This window comes from Phacochoerus africanus, chromosome 14, assembly GCF_016906955.1.
Source record: "Phacochoerus africanus isolate WHEZ1 chromosome 14, ROS_Pafr_v1, whole genome shotgun sequence".
NCBI classification, from domain to species: domain Eukaryota; kingdom Metazoa; phylum Chordata; class Mammalia; order Artiodactyla; family Suidae; genus Phacochoerus; species Phacochoerus africanus.
The window spans coordinates 18470876-18489404 of NC_062557.1; the positions used below are offsets into that span (position 1 = coordinate 18470876).

General features: G+C 46.0%; 1 protein-coding gene across 1 annotated transcript in view; it reads right to left on the reverse strand.

Moving 5' to 3' along the window:
* NMT1 (N-myristoyltransferase 1) overlaps window positions 1–18514 on the reverse strand; it is a 34517-nt gene extending 16003 nt beyond the window's left edge. Inside the window, exons 1-3 of the mRNA XM_047757482.1 lie at window positions 18163–18514; window positions 7039–7147; window positions 2470–2614 (exon numbers count right to left, since the gene is read on the reverse strand). Of these exons, the coding sequence (XP_047613438.1) occupies window positions 2470–2614; window positions 7039–7147; window positions 18163–18293 (385 nt within the window). The 5' untranslated portion in view covers window positions 18294–18514. The remainder of the gene's footprint in view (window positions 1–2469; window positions 2615–7038; window positions 7148–18162) is intronic.
* Between the last annotated feature and the right edge of the window lie 15 nt (window positions 18515–18529).

Genomic DNA, 18529 nt, shown 5'->3' on the forward strand with positions numbered 1-18529 from the left:
GACTTTCAAAGAGTTTCTTTCTCAACACTCTACCCCCTAATTCTCTCTGTGCCTTCCAACACCAAAACCCACACCCCAGTGCAACCCTGAAGGACTTGGGAGCAAAGAATGTGAGATCTGGGACACCTTAGGCCAAACGAGCAGGACAGGGAGGGACAGAGTGGGGAAGCTTCTCTCTCAGGGTCCAGGGCAACCAAGCACAAGTCCACACTCTCCCTTCCTTTGGTAGAGTTACTTTTTCAATTAATCTAACAGTGGCCAGATTCCAACCCACTGAGGCCAAGGTCAAGCAAAGAAAAAGGATTCCTCACCCTCCTCCTAGCATGGGAAAAGGGGTGACTTTGAAAAAGGAGAATGACAGGGGCTGAAAAGGGGGATCAAAAGTGGATTTGGAAGCACAAAGAATTGCTACACAGCTGAAAACACTAGCTGTTTAGAGGCCTTTCAGTGGTGACCTTAGGATGATTTTAAACATCTAAAGAATTCTGGGTCTCTTTAGAGGAATACAGTCTAACTCTAACGCTCCCCACAAGTTGGCGAGTGCTGTAAACACAGTACACTTGATATGCTTGAGTCTGACCGTTATTAGCCCCCATTTAGGTGGAAAAATTTAAGGCAAGAAGCTTTAAATCACACTACCCTCGGGACACGCAGAAGCAGAACTGGGGTGACACCTTAGCCACGCAGACCAACAGATGCCTCTAATGTACTTTCTACGGGCTGACTCACAGACACAAAGGAATCCTTTATGTGGGCTTGACTGACCGTGAACCTGAAAGGCACACTGGCCACATGCTTGGAGTGACCCCTCTTCCACAGAGCCCCCACCACTCGCTGCACAGAAGGCACGTGCCGAGAAGCAGCCTCATTCCACCCTTCCGAGACCCCCCGGGCCCCTGCGAGCAATGGGTGGCTTTTTCGCAAGCTCTCGGAGGATGAAACGTGCACTGTCCACATTTACAGGTGGCGAAACTGAGGCAAACAAGAATCCGACTAAAGTGGAGGAGAAGCCCATGAATCCCAACTGGTCTCTTTATCACATCCCATGTCTGCGAAGAATGGAACTGAGTCTTCCATTTGCAAATTCCTAATGGAAAATCTAATCAAGCCAAAACCTCATCTGAAAACAGCCAAGATGCAGGTAGCTGCCCCAGAATGCCTCTAGGAGCAGTTCACTCAGAGGCAGAGCATGGGGCTCTTGATTCCTCCTGCTTCCCGGTGGGGCGTGGTCACTGGGACCTGCTACGTGCAATGCCCTGGTAATGGTGTTACTGTGACCCAAGGCCTTGAGGAGGGCTTAGCCAGGTCCTGGGAGCTGGCTGACCTGGGCAGCCTGACAGACGCAATGGACAGGGCAGGGCAGGGTTCTAGAACAGTGCCTACTGCCGATTCACCACTCATAACATCCACGTACTGCTCTGCTTCCCACCACGTGGAGGGCGCATCTCAGCCTGCTTTGGATTGTGATTCAGCTTAGCCTACATCTGCTCCAGAGCAGAGCTTATCAAACTTTCAAAGTGGACACGAATCCCCCACCAAGTTCCAATTCTGCAGAACTGGGGCTTGAGATTGTGCCTTTCTACAAGCTCCTAAGCAATGCCTGTCCTGCTGGTGGGAGGGGCACAGGCGGCGTAGCTCAATCTCCCTGGACCCAGGTGCCCCTCTCCCTTCACCAGGCGTTCGTCCTGCCCTCACCCCCTCCTCCCCACCCAACACACTGTCACGTTTCACTGTGTTTCTGGATGGGAGCAGTAACATGGACAGCCTGAAGGTCACTTACGTTTGCTGTTAAAACACACGGTTTTTCAATGTACCTGCTTTCCCAGTCACGTAGAAAATAGGAATTGGATTATCAATGGATCCAGAATCATGATGCAACCACTCCAAAAACTTTCTGTCCATAGCAGCCTCTGAAGTCAGCCATCAGGGCGAGCTGTGGCTTGGTCTCAGCAGGCATCTCTAACACTGCTCTGTCCAGTCTCTTCTGGAATCCTTCTATATTCTGCCTGTCCCACCCCTTGGTGTTGACCAAACCTGCATGTGGTATCCCAGGTGTTAAACCATCACTGTTAAGCACCCACTGCCTGAGAGACAGGGGAAGAGGCTGGGGACTCGGCTCCACGTCACCTCAAACGTCTGCCCAGATAAACAAGACAGTCTCTCTATAAAACCTAAGTGGGAAGACAGACCCCTGGGCACACAGCCCCACTCATGATGTGCCATCACGCCGTTATCTCTGCAGATTTATACTGGATGATAAGGACTAAAAGGACCATTATCTGTTCTCAATGTGTGTCACTGTGCAAAGACAAGGTCCCTGAACAACAGTCTTCTCTACACTGCACTGCAAAGACGATCCTCTAAAAACAACCACCAAAGAACTCCAGGACTCTCCTGTGCTCCCTCACAAAATCAGCCTGGAAGCCTCAGATCCCTCGCCCTCACCTGGAGAGGAAAGCACATACATACCCAGTTTGGGGACGGGCTGCGTGTCCCAGAACTGGTAGCTTCGCTTGCTAGCCTCCTCCATGGTTTTTGCAGGTCCCTGACCCACTGAAAAAAGTTCTATGGCCTTCTGTATTTCCTGGATCCTCTCTGCTGGCAAAGAGTTCATCTGAACAAAACAAAGTTGGGAGAGAAAAGGCCCGTTATATTAATAAGCACTTCTGATAAATTCAAGTCCAAGAGTTAAGGGGGTGTGGTTCCCCAGAGGTGACCTATCGTATGACAACTGGAAAGAGCGTGGTTGATGATGAGCAATGACAGGGTGGTGCCTCCTAGAGGGTTTCTCTTCTTAGTCTTATGATGTCTGATGGCAGAGTAAGACATGCTCGGCATAAAATTTCCAACAACGCATCAGCGTAAATACATATAGAAGGGGACTTCCCTGGTGGCTCTGTGGGTTAAAAATCAGGGATCATCACTGCTGTAGGGTAGGTTCAAACCCTGGCCCCAGAACTTCCGCATGCTGTGGTGGAGGAGGGAAACAAAACAAAACAAAACCTTGGGAAGGTTAAAAAAACCCAACAATCCCATCTCTCAAATATAATCCCTGTCATCAACAGTCTTAAATTTTGGGAGTTCCTGTTATGGCTCAGAGGTAATGAACCCACTAGTATCCATGAGGACACAGGTTCGATCCCTGGCCTCGCTCATTGAGTTAAGGATCCGGCGTTGCCATGAGATATGGTGCAGGTCACAGACACCACTTGGATCCAGCCCTGCTGTGGCTGTGGTACAGGCCCGCAACTACAGCTCCGATTTGACCCCTAGTCTAGGAACTTCCATATGCCCCACATGCGGCCCCTAAAGAGCCAGGAACAAAAAATAAAAACCAGGCTTAAATTTGGAAAGTAGGGTGAGAAGAAGCAAATATAATTTCAGACTTTTGTGCATGCAAGTTCCAAACACACACACAATTTTTAAAAACTCAAACTGGATCATATAGTATTATCCTACAGACTGTTCTTCAAACACTGTCTTAGAGACCTTTCCACGCAGTTGCATGGACCTGCCCATTCCAATGACTGAGCCCTTGGTGCACAGACCACCATATATCTGGCCAACCCCCTACCAACGGGCATCTTGGTGACCTTGGGCTTCAGTTTTACAGACAACGCTGTAATGAACTTCCTTCTACACCTAATTCTGCTCACTGAATACATATTTCTTCAGGATAAAGCCTAAGAAAGGAGGCTTGCTGGGTCAAAGGAGATACATATTTGAGATTATATATACTGTCAACTTGCTCTTTAAAAAGAGAATACTAGAAAATTCTGTGGCACAGTGGGTTAAGAATCCGATTGCAGCTTCTCGGGTCAAGGCTGAGTTACAAGTTCAACCCCCAGCCTAGCACAGTGGGTCAAAGGATCTGGTGTTGCTACAGCTATGGCTTGGATTCAATCCCTGGCCTGGGACTTCCATATGCCATAGGTACAACTTAAAAAAAAAAAAGAGAGCGAGAGAGAGCAAGCGAGAACAAGAGAGAATGAATATATTGGAGTTCCTTGGTAGCTCAGTGGGTTAAGTGTCTGGCATTGTCACTGCTATGGCACGGGTTCAATCCCTGGCCTGGGAACTTTCACATCCCTTGTGTGTGTACACACGTGTGCACGCTAAATAAATAATAAAATAAAAAGAGAATATCAGTTAATAACCCAATGAAGAGTGGATGGGAGTGTGTTTCCCTAGACTCTTATCATTAAATTCACCAAATCTTAACTTCTGCCAATCTAGGAGGAAAAAACAGTGCTTTATTTTTTCTTTTTGGCCATGCCCCCAGCATGTGGCAGTTTCTGAGCCAGGAATTAGACCCGCACCACGTGACCCGAGCCACAGCATCAACAACGCCGGATCCTTAACCAACTGAGCCGTAGAGGAACTCTTCCATTTTAAGTTTAACCATCCTTCCATATAAAAACCTTTACTTCTTCTTTGTGAATGGTCTACTCATTTCATCATTTCATTATTTTAAACCGATTGATTCATGTACTGGAAATGTTTGCCCAGTTTGTTGTCTGCCTTTCTGACTTTTACAAAAAGTCTGAAATGTGCCGCTTTTTCTTTTATGGCTTCTGGATCTTTATGTCAGGCTTAAGATTATACAAATACCCATAACTTCTAATACTTTTCCTTCACTGCTTTTTTTCCCTTTCATTTACATTGCAAAGGAAAGGAATAACAGAAACCAACATATTTACATGGCTTATTCCTGGGAAGTAGGACTGTGTGTGATTTTCATTTTCTTCTTCTTGCTGTGTTTGGTTTTTTTTTCTTTTTTTGTCTTTTTGCCTTTTTCTAGGGCTGCTCCTATGGCACATGGAGGTTCCCAGGCTAGGGGTCTCACTGGAGCTGTAGCTGCTGGCCTACACCACAGCAACGCCACACCGGAGCTGCATCTGCGATCTATACCACAGCTCACGGCAACGCTGGAGCCTTAACCCACTGAGCAAGGCCAGGGATTGAACCCGCAACCTCATGGTTCCTGGTCAGATTCGTTAACCACCGAGCCACAACAGGAACTCCCCTCTTGCTGTGTTTTTTGCTAAATTATTATGAACTGTGATACTCTCATAAAAAGAAAAACAGAAGGGCTTTGTTGAGATTTTTTCATTTTAAAGTGAACCATTCTGTTAAAGCCTGAGCCCAAATCTGCCTGGAGTCATCCAAACACCCACCCCAGACAAACAAAGAAACAAACAAGAATCCCTAAGGCCAAAGGCCAGGCTTGGGCTGGAATTCCTGACTGGAAGACCTGGGTAAGCCACCTGTTCCCATCTTTAAAATGGGAAGACCCCCACCTACCTTGCAGGGAAGTTGAAGGTTGGATTAATTTAAATGAAATTCCCAGCAAGAACCTAGATAGCCAATGTGGTGGTCAGTAATAGTGGTATTTTTTTCACAATGAATTTGATATTGAAAATAGTGAAAAATCACTTGCAGCTGTATCTTAATAAGGTAGGAGTTTCAAGTTGGAGCCTAACACCGGAGGCATAAAGCAAAGTGTGGATACAGTGATGAGACTGGAATTCTTGTGAGATGTGCAAACTTAGGCAATTCTAAAAGAGGAACTATGGAAGTTCCCACCATGGCTCGAACCCGACTAGTGGTAACGAACCCGACTAGTGTCCATGAAGACATAGGTTTGATCCCTGGCCTCGCTCAGTGGGTTAAGGATCAGGCGTCGCCATGAGCTATGGTGTAGGTCTCAGATGAGACTCAGATCCAGCACTGCTGTGGCTGTGCTGTAGGTCAGCAGTAGCATCTCCAATTTGACCCCTAGCCTGGGAACTTCCATATGCCGTGGGTGCAGCCCTAAACAGCAAAAATAAAAAATAAAAGAGGGAGTTCCCATCGTGGCGCAGTGGTTAACGAATCCGACTAGGAACCATGAGGTTGCGGGTTCCATCCCTGGCCTTGCTCAGTGGGTTAATGATCCGGCGTTGCCATGAGCTGTGGTGTAGGTTGCAGACGCGGCTCAGATCCTGCATTGCTGTGGCTGTGGTGTAGGCTGGCGGCTACAGCTCCGATTCGACCCCTAGCCTGGGAACCTCCATATGCCGCGGGAGCAGCCCAGAAATGGCAAAAAGACAAAAAATAAATAAATAAATAAAAGAGGAACTACAGATGTTTTAAGCTTCTTCCAGGGCCGACTTGGAAGAGGACAGCACTTAAACTGATACAAAAGGTTTTCTTTTTTAATGTTGTTTTGTTTACAAAACAAAACAATCCTTATCCATACTTCTGGGTTGCACGTCTGTGTGTCTGTCTTAGATGGTAAGCTCTAGGCCAGTGGTTCTCAACTGCGGAACTTGGAAATGGGCTCTGTGGGAGCCCCAGTTCTCATTACAGTGACTATGGCATCAAGAGAATGCCTGTAACATATAAAGGTCGGCCTTAAAAGGAAGAGGCCATGGAGTTCCTGTCGTGGCTCAGTGGTTAACGAATCGGACTAGGAACCATGCGGTTGTGGTTCCATCCCTGGCCTCGTTCAGTGGGTTAAGGATCTGGTGTTGCCGTGAGCTGTGATGCAGATTGTAGACACAGCTGGGATCCCGCGTTGCTCTAGCGTAGGCCAGCAACTACAGTTCCCCTAGCCTGCAAACCTCCATATGCCGCAGGTGCGGCCCTAGAAAAGACAAAAAGACCAAAAAAAGGGAAAGAGGCCTTTTTTTTCTCTCACGTGGTGGGCTCTTAAGACAGAAAAGGCCAAGAACCACTGCTCTAGGTGACAGGGGCTGTCACAAGGGAACTGCTCGAGGGCACCTGGCACAGCACCACATGCAGTTACGCACCTGTAAATTCTGAGGGGGCACCAGGCTTGGGAGTCAGTATCTAACCTGCCATGTCTTTTATGGTAGGAGAGCAGTGTCATCATCGAGGTCTGGGGCAGCAGAGGGCAGCTGAGGGATCCAAGTCCTCCCCCTTGAAGTCGTACAGTGAGATGGTCCCTCTACACTGTTCCCACACGTCTACCCCAACAGTCTCGCATCGGGAAAAGCGGCTCTCGGTCACAAGAAAATAGAGCCTTCTTGTTACCTTCACAGGCTGATCCTGGGCCGAATCTGTCTCACTGCCTTTCTCTTTCTTCTTTTTTTGTTTCTTTTTCTTCTTTTTGGCTCCAGTGTCATTGGCTGGACTCAAACCACTGTAAGACAAAGTAAATACTGATGCAGGGGGCGGGGGGGCTTGTTTTTCTTTTTTTTTTTTTAAATCATCTGTTTTGAGCTATGCTGACAAAGAGCTTTCTGTGTAGCCAGGCCTTCCTTACTCAAGCCTGTTGGCTTCAGGAGCCGACTAGAGAATCCAGGCCCCAGAAGGGGCATTTGGAAGACACCAGCAGCCACAGCTCTCCTCGCCATTCCCACCAGTGCCCAGGGAGGGAGTGATGTGCGAAGAATGTCCTGATTGTTTGAAAGGACCTTTTCTGTTCTTGCTTTTATTTTACGTTGTTTATCTTCTTTAGATTGCCGGGTTGTTGGCACCAAAGGCAAATGATAATTGTTAACAGGGCATTGATACCACCAACTCTTCCTAAGAGCCTGGAATTTAAAGGGATGACAGCTCAAAACGGTCTTTCGGAAACTCCTCCCCACTTCCACTCCCACCCACCCAATGCATTAGGTTTTATGAGTTGCCCCGACTGGACCCAAAGCACAAGGCAGTTTTGGAAAGGGAGGAAGGCACGAGGAAAAAAAGCAATTGAATGTTGTTGTGATCTGTGTTCAAGACAGCCAATCACGAGAAATGCCTAAATCAAGCCTACAGGATTGAGGACAACTGTCAGCTGGCTCCGGCTTAGGGATCAAAACCCACTATGAACCCTGGGAAAACAACAATGAACACAGAGCCATTCCCACTAAGAAGAGACTGACATGAAAGGTGTGTGCATGTGAACCACACTGACGGGGACTTCCTCAGGCCGCTCTCCCTCTGCATGACTCACCCGACAAAGGCAGCAAAACCCATTTCTTAGCCACATTTAACAGTTTCCTACAGGCTTTTATTATCTTTTCTGTATTGTCTCTCAACATCTCTATTCAGACACAAATCACATATTATATTGTGTTTTGGTAACATTTTTCATTCATTTGCTCCCAAATGTTTTCTCCCAGTTCTTGTTGATTTTAGGACCAACAGTTTTGATTCTGGGTTTCCTTCATTTTGTTGATGAATATTAAGGCTCGCCTTGCAGCTTGCTCTCCTAATTACTGTCATGGCTGGTTTCTACCATGTCTAAGTTGATTTGGGCATTGTCAAGCCTGGGAGTAGTGCTGGATTATCACTCTGCCATCCCCCCTGGAAATCTTCTATTAAAGTCGACATTAGGAGTCCAACCCAAGGGTACAGTGAACCCTAATCTTCAGGATCAGCTAAGTGCAGGGCATTGTTTTAGCTTGTAGGTCTAGATGACCAATTTTCCAAGGATTAAAACAGTATAAAATACATTTTACATATGATTATGGTAATACCACTTAAGCTTTATTTTATAATTCAGAAAGGCTTTCTGGCCTTAAAATGCCTTGGAGTTATTACAACTATTCCTTGTCATCTCGGAGCATGTGGTACAGTGTAGGGAGAAGCAATGTGTAACAATGAGCTGCCACTTCCTGTCACAGAAATGTCTTCAGATTTCTCCCTTCCTGGTCCTGGTTAGGAGCAGCACTTCACAACTTCTCTGCCTCATCCTAAACTTTACACAGCAGTGCAACTGACCGCTGTGAAAATGGCTTTCCATGAGCTCCCCCCGCACCTGAAAGCCTATAGTAATAGCAGCTTCTTAGTCCTGGAAGGTATCAAGCCCAGCATTCCCCTGGGCCCTTCACACTCCATTCCCATCCAGCTCATCCACCCTTATGTCCCCTGCTCGTGAAAAACTGTTCCTGGACCCACCTGGCCAGGCCTCTCATTGGGTCCCTGATGCAGAAAGGCTGAATCAGGGAGATTGAGTAAAGACTAGAGGTTACTTCAGTCCAAGCCTAAGGTCAAAACATCCAGACGCAAGTGTACTTCCTAGGCATCATATTAATGGGACACAGGAGGCACAACATGGAATGAAGACCGATAACATTCAGAGGGGGAATAGGGTGGACTCCTTAAAACCAGATGCTCAGCAAAACCCTCACAGCTGTGGTGAAGAACAGGAACCATAAAGCCATTTATAGACTGAAGGTCAAGTTTTCCTATTATCTCAATGTTGTTGTCATGCATGGGCCTGTCTGCAGCCTACGACAACTCTACGTGGTTTTCTTATTCCAGAGACATTCTCACTTTGGTCTCAGGATTGCATGCAGCATTATAAGGCTTAAAAGCTGGCTGATACCAGGAGACAAAGCAGGGTCCCACTGTTGATATAATTTATAAGTCCTTAGCTGATAGAATGAATTATCTGGGCCCTCCCTGTATATGAATTACAAGAATTGTTTTTATGGAAAAAAGAATTCAAAAGGTCAAAGTGGGGAGTTCCCACTGTGGCATAGTGGGTTAAGAATTCAACTGCAGTGGCTTGGGTTGCTGCGAGGTAAGGGCTTGATCCCCAGCCCAGTGCAGTGGGTCAAATGATCCAGCATTGTAGCAGCTATGGCTCAGATTCAATCCCTGGCCCAGGAAAAAAAGGTCAAAGTGAAAAGCTGCTGCTGCTGCGTATTAGCCAACTGGACACTTACTAAACACAATTTTGCCTATGGAAAATCAAAGAAATTACTTCCTCCAACTGTAGACATTTTTACAAGTAGGCAAAAATCATTAAGAAACTCCCTTTCTGCCTGTGCTATTGCTATTCAGTGGCGGCATTTCTGTGCAGCCATCTCTTCATGGATCCCACTTTTGTGGAAGGCCTTTGGGCTGAACTCATGTTCTGCTTTATGCATTATTAATACAAATGCCTGGCAAACTCCAAGACCCAAACTAAAACCAGAGAGCTAACTTCATTTTCCTTGGATTGGCTTGAGTTTGCACATGCAGCTACTAAGCAACAATCCTGTCTCAACTTGTACATCAAGAACACAGAGACGCCTGAAGAACAAAGGAAATTTTTTAAAAAGTTACTGTCACTGAGCCACATCCACAAGAACATTCTGAGCTCCCCATGGTTTCACAGTCAACAACCAGAACAGGAAGGTAACTGTCTCAGAGAAGAGACTCCCAAGGGTTAGTGCTTTAGGTGATTATAGTAATTTAAATGATCCATAAGAAATCAAGCTCACAGGCCTTGGGAGTAGGTCTTTAAGAAGCATCTTAGGAAGCCAATACCATTTCACAGAAGGATGGACTCAATTAGGACCAGGGAAGAACCAAACCAGAGGATGCCACAGAAGCCAGGCTAGACCTTCTCAGAAGAATCTGGCTTCAGATTTAAAGGGATTTGGAGTCCATACCCACCAGGTGGGTATCCTTGGGCATGCTGGGACTCTGAAAATTAAAACAAAAATCTCTCAGAAAGCTTTCTAAACCTGCCGGTCACCTTAACATACTTCAAAGGGATTGGCCAGAACCTTGGGATACAGCGAATCGAAGTCTAACTTCGGTTCATTTGGTTCCAAAAGAATGTGCAGTGAAACTTGCCCCTTTTTGGGGGGTGGGGTGGGGGTCAGGAGTGCCTTCAATGGGAAGGGAGACAGGAGCTCACATAAATTTTTTGAAACGTACATTCTAAAGTAAAGTTGATCAACTCAAGTCATTAACGGCCAACCTATGAGATGAATGCATAGAATGACAGACACAGGACCAGGAAAGAAAAGCAATCCAGAAATGTCTTTTTTTTTTTTTTTTTATCTTTTTGCTATTTCTTTGGGTCGCTCCCGTGGCATATGGAGGTTCCCAGGCTAGGGGTTGAATCGGAGCTGTAGCCACTGGCCTACGCCGGAGCCACAGCAACGCGAAATCTGAGCCGCGTCTGCAACCTACACCACAGCTCACAGCAACGCTGGATCCTTAACCCACTGAGCAAGGGCAGGGACCGAACCCGCAACCTCATGGTTCCTAGTCGGATTCGTTAACCACTGCGCCACGACGGGAACTCTCAGAAATGTCATTTTTAAATGAAGGCCAAAAGAGTCTAAGTTCAAACATATAAGAAATCCCATGGGTGCTCTGGTATAAAGTCATGGCTGGGGGAGGAGACGGAACAAACCTCAGCACTGCTTTCTAGAAATAGAATGCAGCACCAGGGGGTGTGTGGGGTGGGAGGGAAGGGCGAGCTGACAGAGCAGCAGCATGAGCTGTGAACTTCCAGACAACATGAGCAGTGTGGGTCCATGATGCAGGCTCCTCTAAGCCTAGCGATTTTTAAATCCACTCAAAGGTGCAGGGCGGAGGAACAGAAGGCTGTTGTGGTGGGAGCTAAACCACCAGAGCTGCAAGGAATCTCAGCGCCATCTGGCTTAACTTGTTTACAGAAGAGAAATAAAGGCCCAAAGACGAGAGGCCTCAACATATCAACCAGTGTCCAGGGACAAGCCACCAACCTGATGACTTGGCCCATTCCTCCCCAAATACTGAAGCCTCACCCCTGTGAGCATTTATCTGAGGACCTTCAAAAGCCCTAAAACAAATCTGTGTGTATCAGAGGAGCGGATATTAAAGGCAACGAGGAGAATGAGTCACGTTTTACCCAGAAAGCCTCCTCTGACCATTCCAGCTCTCATTCTCATGCATGTCCATCTGTTTTAAGATGATGATCTCCCACACAACGCAATACTTTTATATATAATAATGTGTTGCTTCCTGACTTCCCAATGAGATAAAAAATTTCCTGAGCACAGGGACCACATCTCATACAGCTATTTCCCCCAGCACCCCTAGTTATGCTGAGCACACAGTTGAGAGTTTAAGAAATATGTGCTTGACTGATGCTTTCCAGGCATAATAGACTAAAACAAAACCCTGGAAAGAGAGAGTCCAAAAGAGGGTCAGCAAAACATCTTTAGCAATGTTTCCACAGGGCGGCTGTGTTAATATTCTATGAAAGCAGGGAAGATGCTGTGCTCTTTTGAACTACTGTTAAGAGATTTTAAATTCAAAGAAACTTACTAAATAAATCCTAGATGCTAACATCCTTTTGATGCCACTTGAAGATTTTGAGCAATCCTTCCGCCAATCAATTCACTCATGAAGTCTGATGAGTTGATCAGCAACCCTACTGGTACGGTACTCAAATGGCCCAAGGCCAGGTGAATGCAGTGGCACTTACAAGGGGGCCCAGGTGGAAACCACATGGCACGAATCAGTCCTAGCTGCGATCCTCTGCACTGCTGTGACTGCAGGATCACTTAATGCAATCCCCCAATCTTTGCAAACTCCCACCGGTCTTCCCCCCCACACACTCCCCCGGCCACACCCACAGCATGTGGAAGTTCCCAGGCCAGGGATGGCACCCACGCCACAGCAGGGACCCGAGCTGCTGCAGTGACAATGCCAGATCCTTAACTCACTATGCCACAAAGGAACTCCTAAAAACACTTCAGTACTGCTATCAAGGTACCCAGGAGGCCTGTGGAAAAAAACAGCAGGCTGTGGGAAGAGACTACAAAAGACTGCTTTTATTGCCATCCTCGGTATAGTCAGTCAGAGTTTTGAGGGTGAACAAGCCAATTCCTGTCATGGAGGAAAACTGGTTTTAGGCACAAAAGTTCTGATACACTAAGTAGTTTAAAATGGGAGTGAGACAGAAATGTAAATTCTAAATAATCTAGATTGGCTTGGGGAGCTAGACTATAACGTGGCAACTCCAAGGTCAAATCAAAGGCTGTTCAGAGACCATTTTCAGTCCTTTTCTGAGCAGTGACGCAAGGCTGGCAGCAATTTCACACACTGGAATGAACTCTGAAAAGGGTAACAGCCTATCAAGGAGAGTTTAAAGGAGCCAGCCACCCCCATCAGCAACGGGCTCCCCAGGTCGGGAAAGTCCATGGGTAACAGAACGCTTCCCAAGACAGGACTCACACTGCCTGCCACATTCAGGAGGAAGTCAATGCAGTAAGGAGAAGTGAGCTAGCATAGAATGGATCCTCCAGGACGTTAGCGGGAGAGGTGGATGTGCAAATCCCGAGCCTCATTACAAGAGCTAAATCAGTCTTTATAAGTGAGGTCTACGGGAGATAATCCATGTAAAGGGCTTAGTACAGTGCCGAGCGCACAGTCATGTTAGCAGCAGATAACATTTACTGATCACTTAACAGGGACCCCTTCTCATCGTCTTCAAAGTCAGTAGCAGTAGAAAAAATTCTGAAGTACTGATCCTCCTGAAGAATATTACTTTTGTTTTTGTTTTGGTGCCCTCAACATGACGTTTTGCCTGCCTTAAACGCCACATCACAAGAGCACCATCCTTAAGGAACTGGAAGAGAGGCCTGCAGGGCAGAGATTTCAGAGAAAAGGTTAAAAGGGGAAGAGTTAAGGAAGCATCTTCCTAAAGTTACTCAATCTCTGGTCCCCAAACTTAGGGACTCTGCAGGGGAAGGGTTAATGGCAGACTTAGTAAAGCTGGGAAATTTTAGAGCGAGCACATTAGTTAAACAATGTGAAAAATCAGCAAAACTGGTTTGCCATGAGCAGCAGTCTCCCTGAAATAGGCTCTCATTTACTTTTCATTTCTTCTGCTTTCCAGTCTCTTCTCTTTGAAGCAGCTCTTGATTAGTTTCTTTTTAATTGCCACTTAATTGGGAAATAAAATTAGAACACTTATTTGATATCAGTGATGAGATTTCTCTTTTCATTTCTGCTTTGGTCTAGTTTTGAAAAACCAAAAGCTGAAGGGAGAAATTAAGAAAAAGGAACTAAAAAGACTTCTTCCTTTTAAAAGCTAGATACAGCTATAAGCCATCAAATAAATGTGGAAAGAACCACTCTTGGAGAATGGGAAGAATAAAAGAGAAGCAAGTAGGAGAGCTTTATGGAATTCCTTCAAAAAGACCTTTTTTTTTGGTCTTTTGTCCTTTTAGGGCTGTACCCGAGGCTTACTGCAGTTCCCAGGCTAGGGGAGCTGTTGCCGCCGGTCTACACCACAGCTCACAGCAATGCTGGATACTTAACCCACCGAGTGAGGCCAGGATTGAACCCACAACTTCATGGTCCCTAGTCAGATTCATTTCCACTACGCCACGACAGCAACTCCAAAAAGACCTTTCTTTTCTCTAAGTTTCTTCATAAGGGATAAGAGCTCATGATTTGGAAGTAAGGAAAACTCAGAACCCATCCTCACCTGTCCCCAAGGAGTAAGAAAGCAGAATGGGAAACAGCCTTTATCAAAGCGTTCTTAACCCAGGGCTTCCTGGCATCTCAAAGGTATTGATGGCACTGCAAAATAAATTCCAAGAGACCCCTAGGAACAAAATAGTTTAAAAGTTCTTTCCTGGAGTTCCCTTCACAGTGGAGCAGAAATGAATCCAACTAGGAACCATGAGGTTGCAGGTTCGATCCCTAGCTTCACTCAGCAGGTTAAGGATCTGGTGTTGCTGTGAGCTGTGGTTAGGGTGCTGACAAGGTTCAGATTCTGTGTGGCTGTGGCTGGCAGCTGCAGTTCTGATTTGCCCCCTAGCCTGGGAACTTCTATATGCCATAGGTGTGGCCCTAAAAAGCAAAAAAAATAAAAGGCATATGAATCAATCATGACCTGCAGAGGGATGCAGCATAAAGATGACCTCAGCCTGCGTCTCCACTCAATTGCTCAGGGTAACGTATGCCAGGCAAGTAACTGGGGGGGGGGGGGGAAACGCTACCCTCCTTTCTTTCCTCTGTTGAGTGGATTTTTAAAAAAACAGCAGATAGAAAAACTACCGACTGAGACACACACACAGCTATAGACTGCACATGTATGCATGTGCACATATGTGTGCTTATGTGTAAACATGAAATTTATACTCACCAGATATTTAATTGTGGAAGAAACAGATAAAAATATAAATATCGGAGTTCCCGTCGTGGCGCAGTGGTTAACGAATCCGACTAGGAGCCATGAGGTTGCGGGTTCGATCCCTGCCCTTGCTCAGGGGGTTAATGATCCGGCGTTGCTGTGAGCCGTGGTGTAGGTTGCAGATGCAGCTCGGATCCCGCGTTGCTGTGGCTCTGGCATAGGCCGGCGGCTACAGCTCCGATTAGACCCCTAGCCTGGGAACCTCCATATGCCGCAGGAGCGGCCCAAGAAATGGCAAAAAGACAAAAAAAAAAAAAGAAAAAAAACCATAAATATCAAGAACTAAACTTATATATGGAGTTCCCCTGTGGTGGAGTGGGTTAAGGATCCAGCAGCTCAGGTCACTGCTGTGGCTAGGATTTGATTCCTGGCCCGGAACTTCTACAAGCCAAGGGGGGAGGCAAAACAAAGAACAAACAAACCCCCAAATTTTTATTTAAAGAAGAATGTCAGAAACTAGCACAACTGTACTTCCTATTACCCCAGTGCACAATGAAGCTCACGTAATTACTGCAGAGCACTGAGCTCACCCTGAAAGGCCCGAGAGAACTGGGGTTGGTTTAAACTATCATTACCTTTTATTGCATATTGTCTTTTAGAATTGTTAGCATCAAAAGGAGATATGCCCCTTCAATTCTGATATCACTTTTGAAAACATTTTATTTTAGTTTTAGGGCTGCACCTGTGGCATATGGAAGTCCCCAGGCTAGAGGCCCAATTGGAGCTGCACTGCTGGCCGACACCACAGCCACAGCAATGCTAGATCTGAGCCGAGTCTGCAACTTCTACCACAGCTTGTGGCAACACCGGATCCTTAACCTATTGAACAAGGCCAGGGATAGAACTCAAATCCTCATGGATACTAGCCGGGTTTGTAATCTGCTGAGCCACGAGGGGAACTTCCAAAACATTTTAAATAATATTAAGTAAAGACAAGAAACTTTTCAAGAAGCAAAAACAAAAAAAAAACAGTGGAAAACTTCCACAACAAATTGAAGGATCCTTGACTTCTGTGGGCATTTCACAAAAACTACAGTAAGACTTCAGTGAGATTTATTTGGGGAAAGAAGGTAAGAAAAATCTGACATCCTTCCTCTCTGTGAGGAGAAATGAAGCTCCACCAACACTGGGTTACAAACTTTAACGTCTGTCATTCATTCATCCAGCAAATACCCATTAACACCCGTTAATTGCCAGGTATCTCAAAGACAGGTTCCCTGTTCTGAGACATCTCACAGTCAGGTGAGACGGGGACTGGACATACATGTTACTTAACTATTGTTCTGATAAAAGACCAAAAAAAACCCAGTATGTGATAAGGGAGGAGGGGCAAGCTGGGGGAAGGAAGACAGGGAAGCTGTGAAGAAAGAAGAGAAGAAAGAGGGAAGGCTGCTTCAGATGTTAGCTCATTCAATCTCTACAATTGGAGGTTAAGTTAACTTTCCTGAGGTCACAGGACTATTACATGTCATAATGAGGCTTTGAACTCAGGTTTGAATGATTCCAAAGTCTCTGCTTCCCCCATCATACCACACAGCTTCTTCCTAAAACCATTTCCTCTGACACTGGAAAAATGACGCCTCCAACCCAGATTCTAAGTGCCAGAACTAGATTCTGCCCTCCAGGCTGGGTCCTCTGTTTTTCATCTGCCATCTCCAAAATCATTTATACAGATCTCTAGACCCAGACGCTAATAAAGTGAATGTGTTCATCCAGACACAACCATGTACAACACCACCGCACCTTCAAAGGTTTGCTCAGGTTACCACTTTGTGGTACTATAAATAAAACTCTGAACTTTCTGCCAAAGGGTCTCACAGAGTGATTCAAAGATCACAGGGAGTGAAACCAATGAAAGAGCTACAGACACTGGTCAAGGCAAAAGTTTACCCCCGAAAACTAAAAGCAGCTACAGACAGCAAAGGTGAAGCCGTACTTTCACTTCTGAAATGAATTTCGAATTCACCAATTCCCACGTGTGATTGGGATTTCTACTCAGAAGGGCTGCACTTTCCCTCCTTCCTGTTCCTACTTCCTCCTTCTCAGGAATCTCAAACTTCGAAACAAGGCTTTTATTACATTAGATCTGTGTGCCAAAGAACACAGTCTCATAAAAACCAAATTTGACAAGTTTCCTTTTCACCTACATTCTTGTGATTTTCAATTCGAATGAAGAACACAAAATTAGATCTTTTAACCTAAGCATTCATCACAAGCAGTTTATAACGACTTAAACAAGTCTTTGTTCTCCCATTGCCTCAAGGTAGCAGAATTTCTCTTAAGTTTATCCACGATCTCAACCTTCTACCTCCAGGACTACCACCAACCAATACTGCAAATGTCAGGATGGCTACGAAAATTAGACTACCACATACTCAACGAAAGTTATACATCCAAAACAGTCTCTCACGACTTTCCGTTAGAAAACCTACATGTGAATATAGATAGGGAGAGTGAGGCGTTAGCGCCAGCCACTGTAACAATATGGAGAAAGAAACGATAGGGTGTGGCTTACAAGAGTGAAAACTGATTTGGAAGCTCACCAGGCAACCGCCTGATACATTTCTTCCACCCCAGGAACAGTTACCATTGAGGCAAAATCCTAAGTACAGTATTAAGCCACTTCTAAACAGTGTTCAAGGAAGCACCGTCAATGTCTTAAAGCTCGAGGCTACTTCACAAAGTTAACTGAGCAACGGACACTATATCTATCCAAACATCATCATATAGTAATTACGTAGGATTTATAAGGTGAGTTTCTATCTTGGGATTCTCTAGGACTGCTACTTTACAACATAATTATGGTTGGTAAAGCCTGATGAATTTCCTCATCGAAGGTGAACTGCCGTGAAACGTTTTATTATTCATTTACTGCTAATCACGCTGTTCACACAACACCTCTACAAAGTAACGTTCCTTTTGAACTGCACTGTTGGATTGACCAGTGTTGTGCCATCAAAGACCATCGCTCAACGTGCTTTTTTCCCGGACAAGCCTCAGCCACACGGGTAGAACACTACACAGAACTTTTATATAATAAAAGTACTGAATGTCTTTGGGCCTTAATATACTGAGCACCCACCACCTGAAAAATGACAAAGACCGCAACCAATCGCCAGGCAGGATTCCAATATCTCAGCCAATAAGAATATGGGGGCGGGGCCACACGAAGCTCCCCGTGTCTTCCCCGCACCCCAAAGACCCAGGTTGTGGGGGACTAAACAGGAATTAGACTCCGAGGATCTCGTTACCCCCGGTTGTAGCTGTTGTCCTCCTCGTTCTCGCAATCGCTGCAGTGTTCATGGCCGTTTCCGTTCCCTTCCATCATCTGCGGCAGCGGAGGTGCCGGCGGCTTCACTGCTGTCTCACTCTCGTCCGCCATCTTGAGTTGCGAGAGCCGGCCTCCGCGCCTCGCTACATGGGGGGTTCCTATTGGACGAGGGGAATTTGCGTGATATTCTGGGTATTGTAGTTTTTGTGGCGAAGGTAGCCGTAACTAAGAGCAGCTCACTCGTGGGAAACCGAAACAAGATGGACTACAATACCCAGAAATCAAGAGGGGCGGCTGTCCTGGGTGTGAGACCAGCACTACCCGGAAGTCCTGGGAATTCGGCCGCG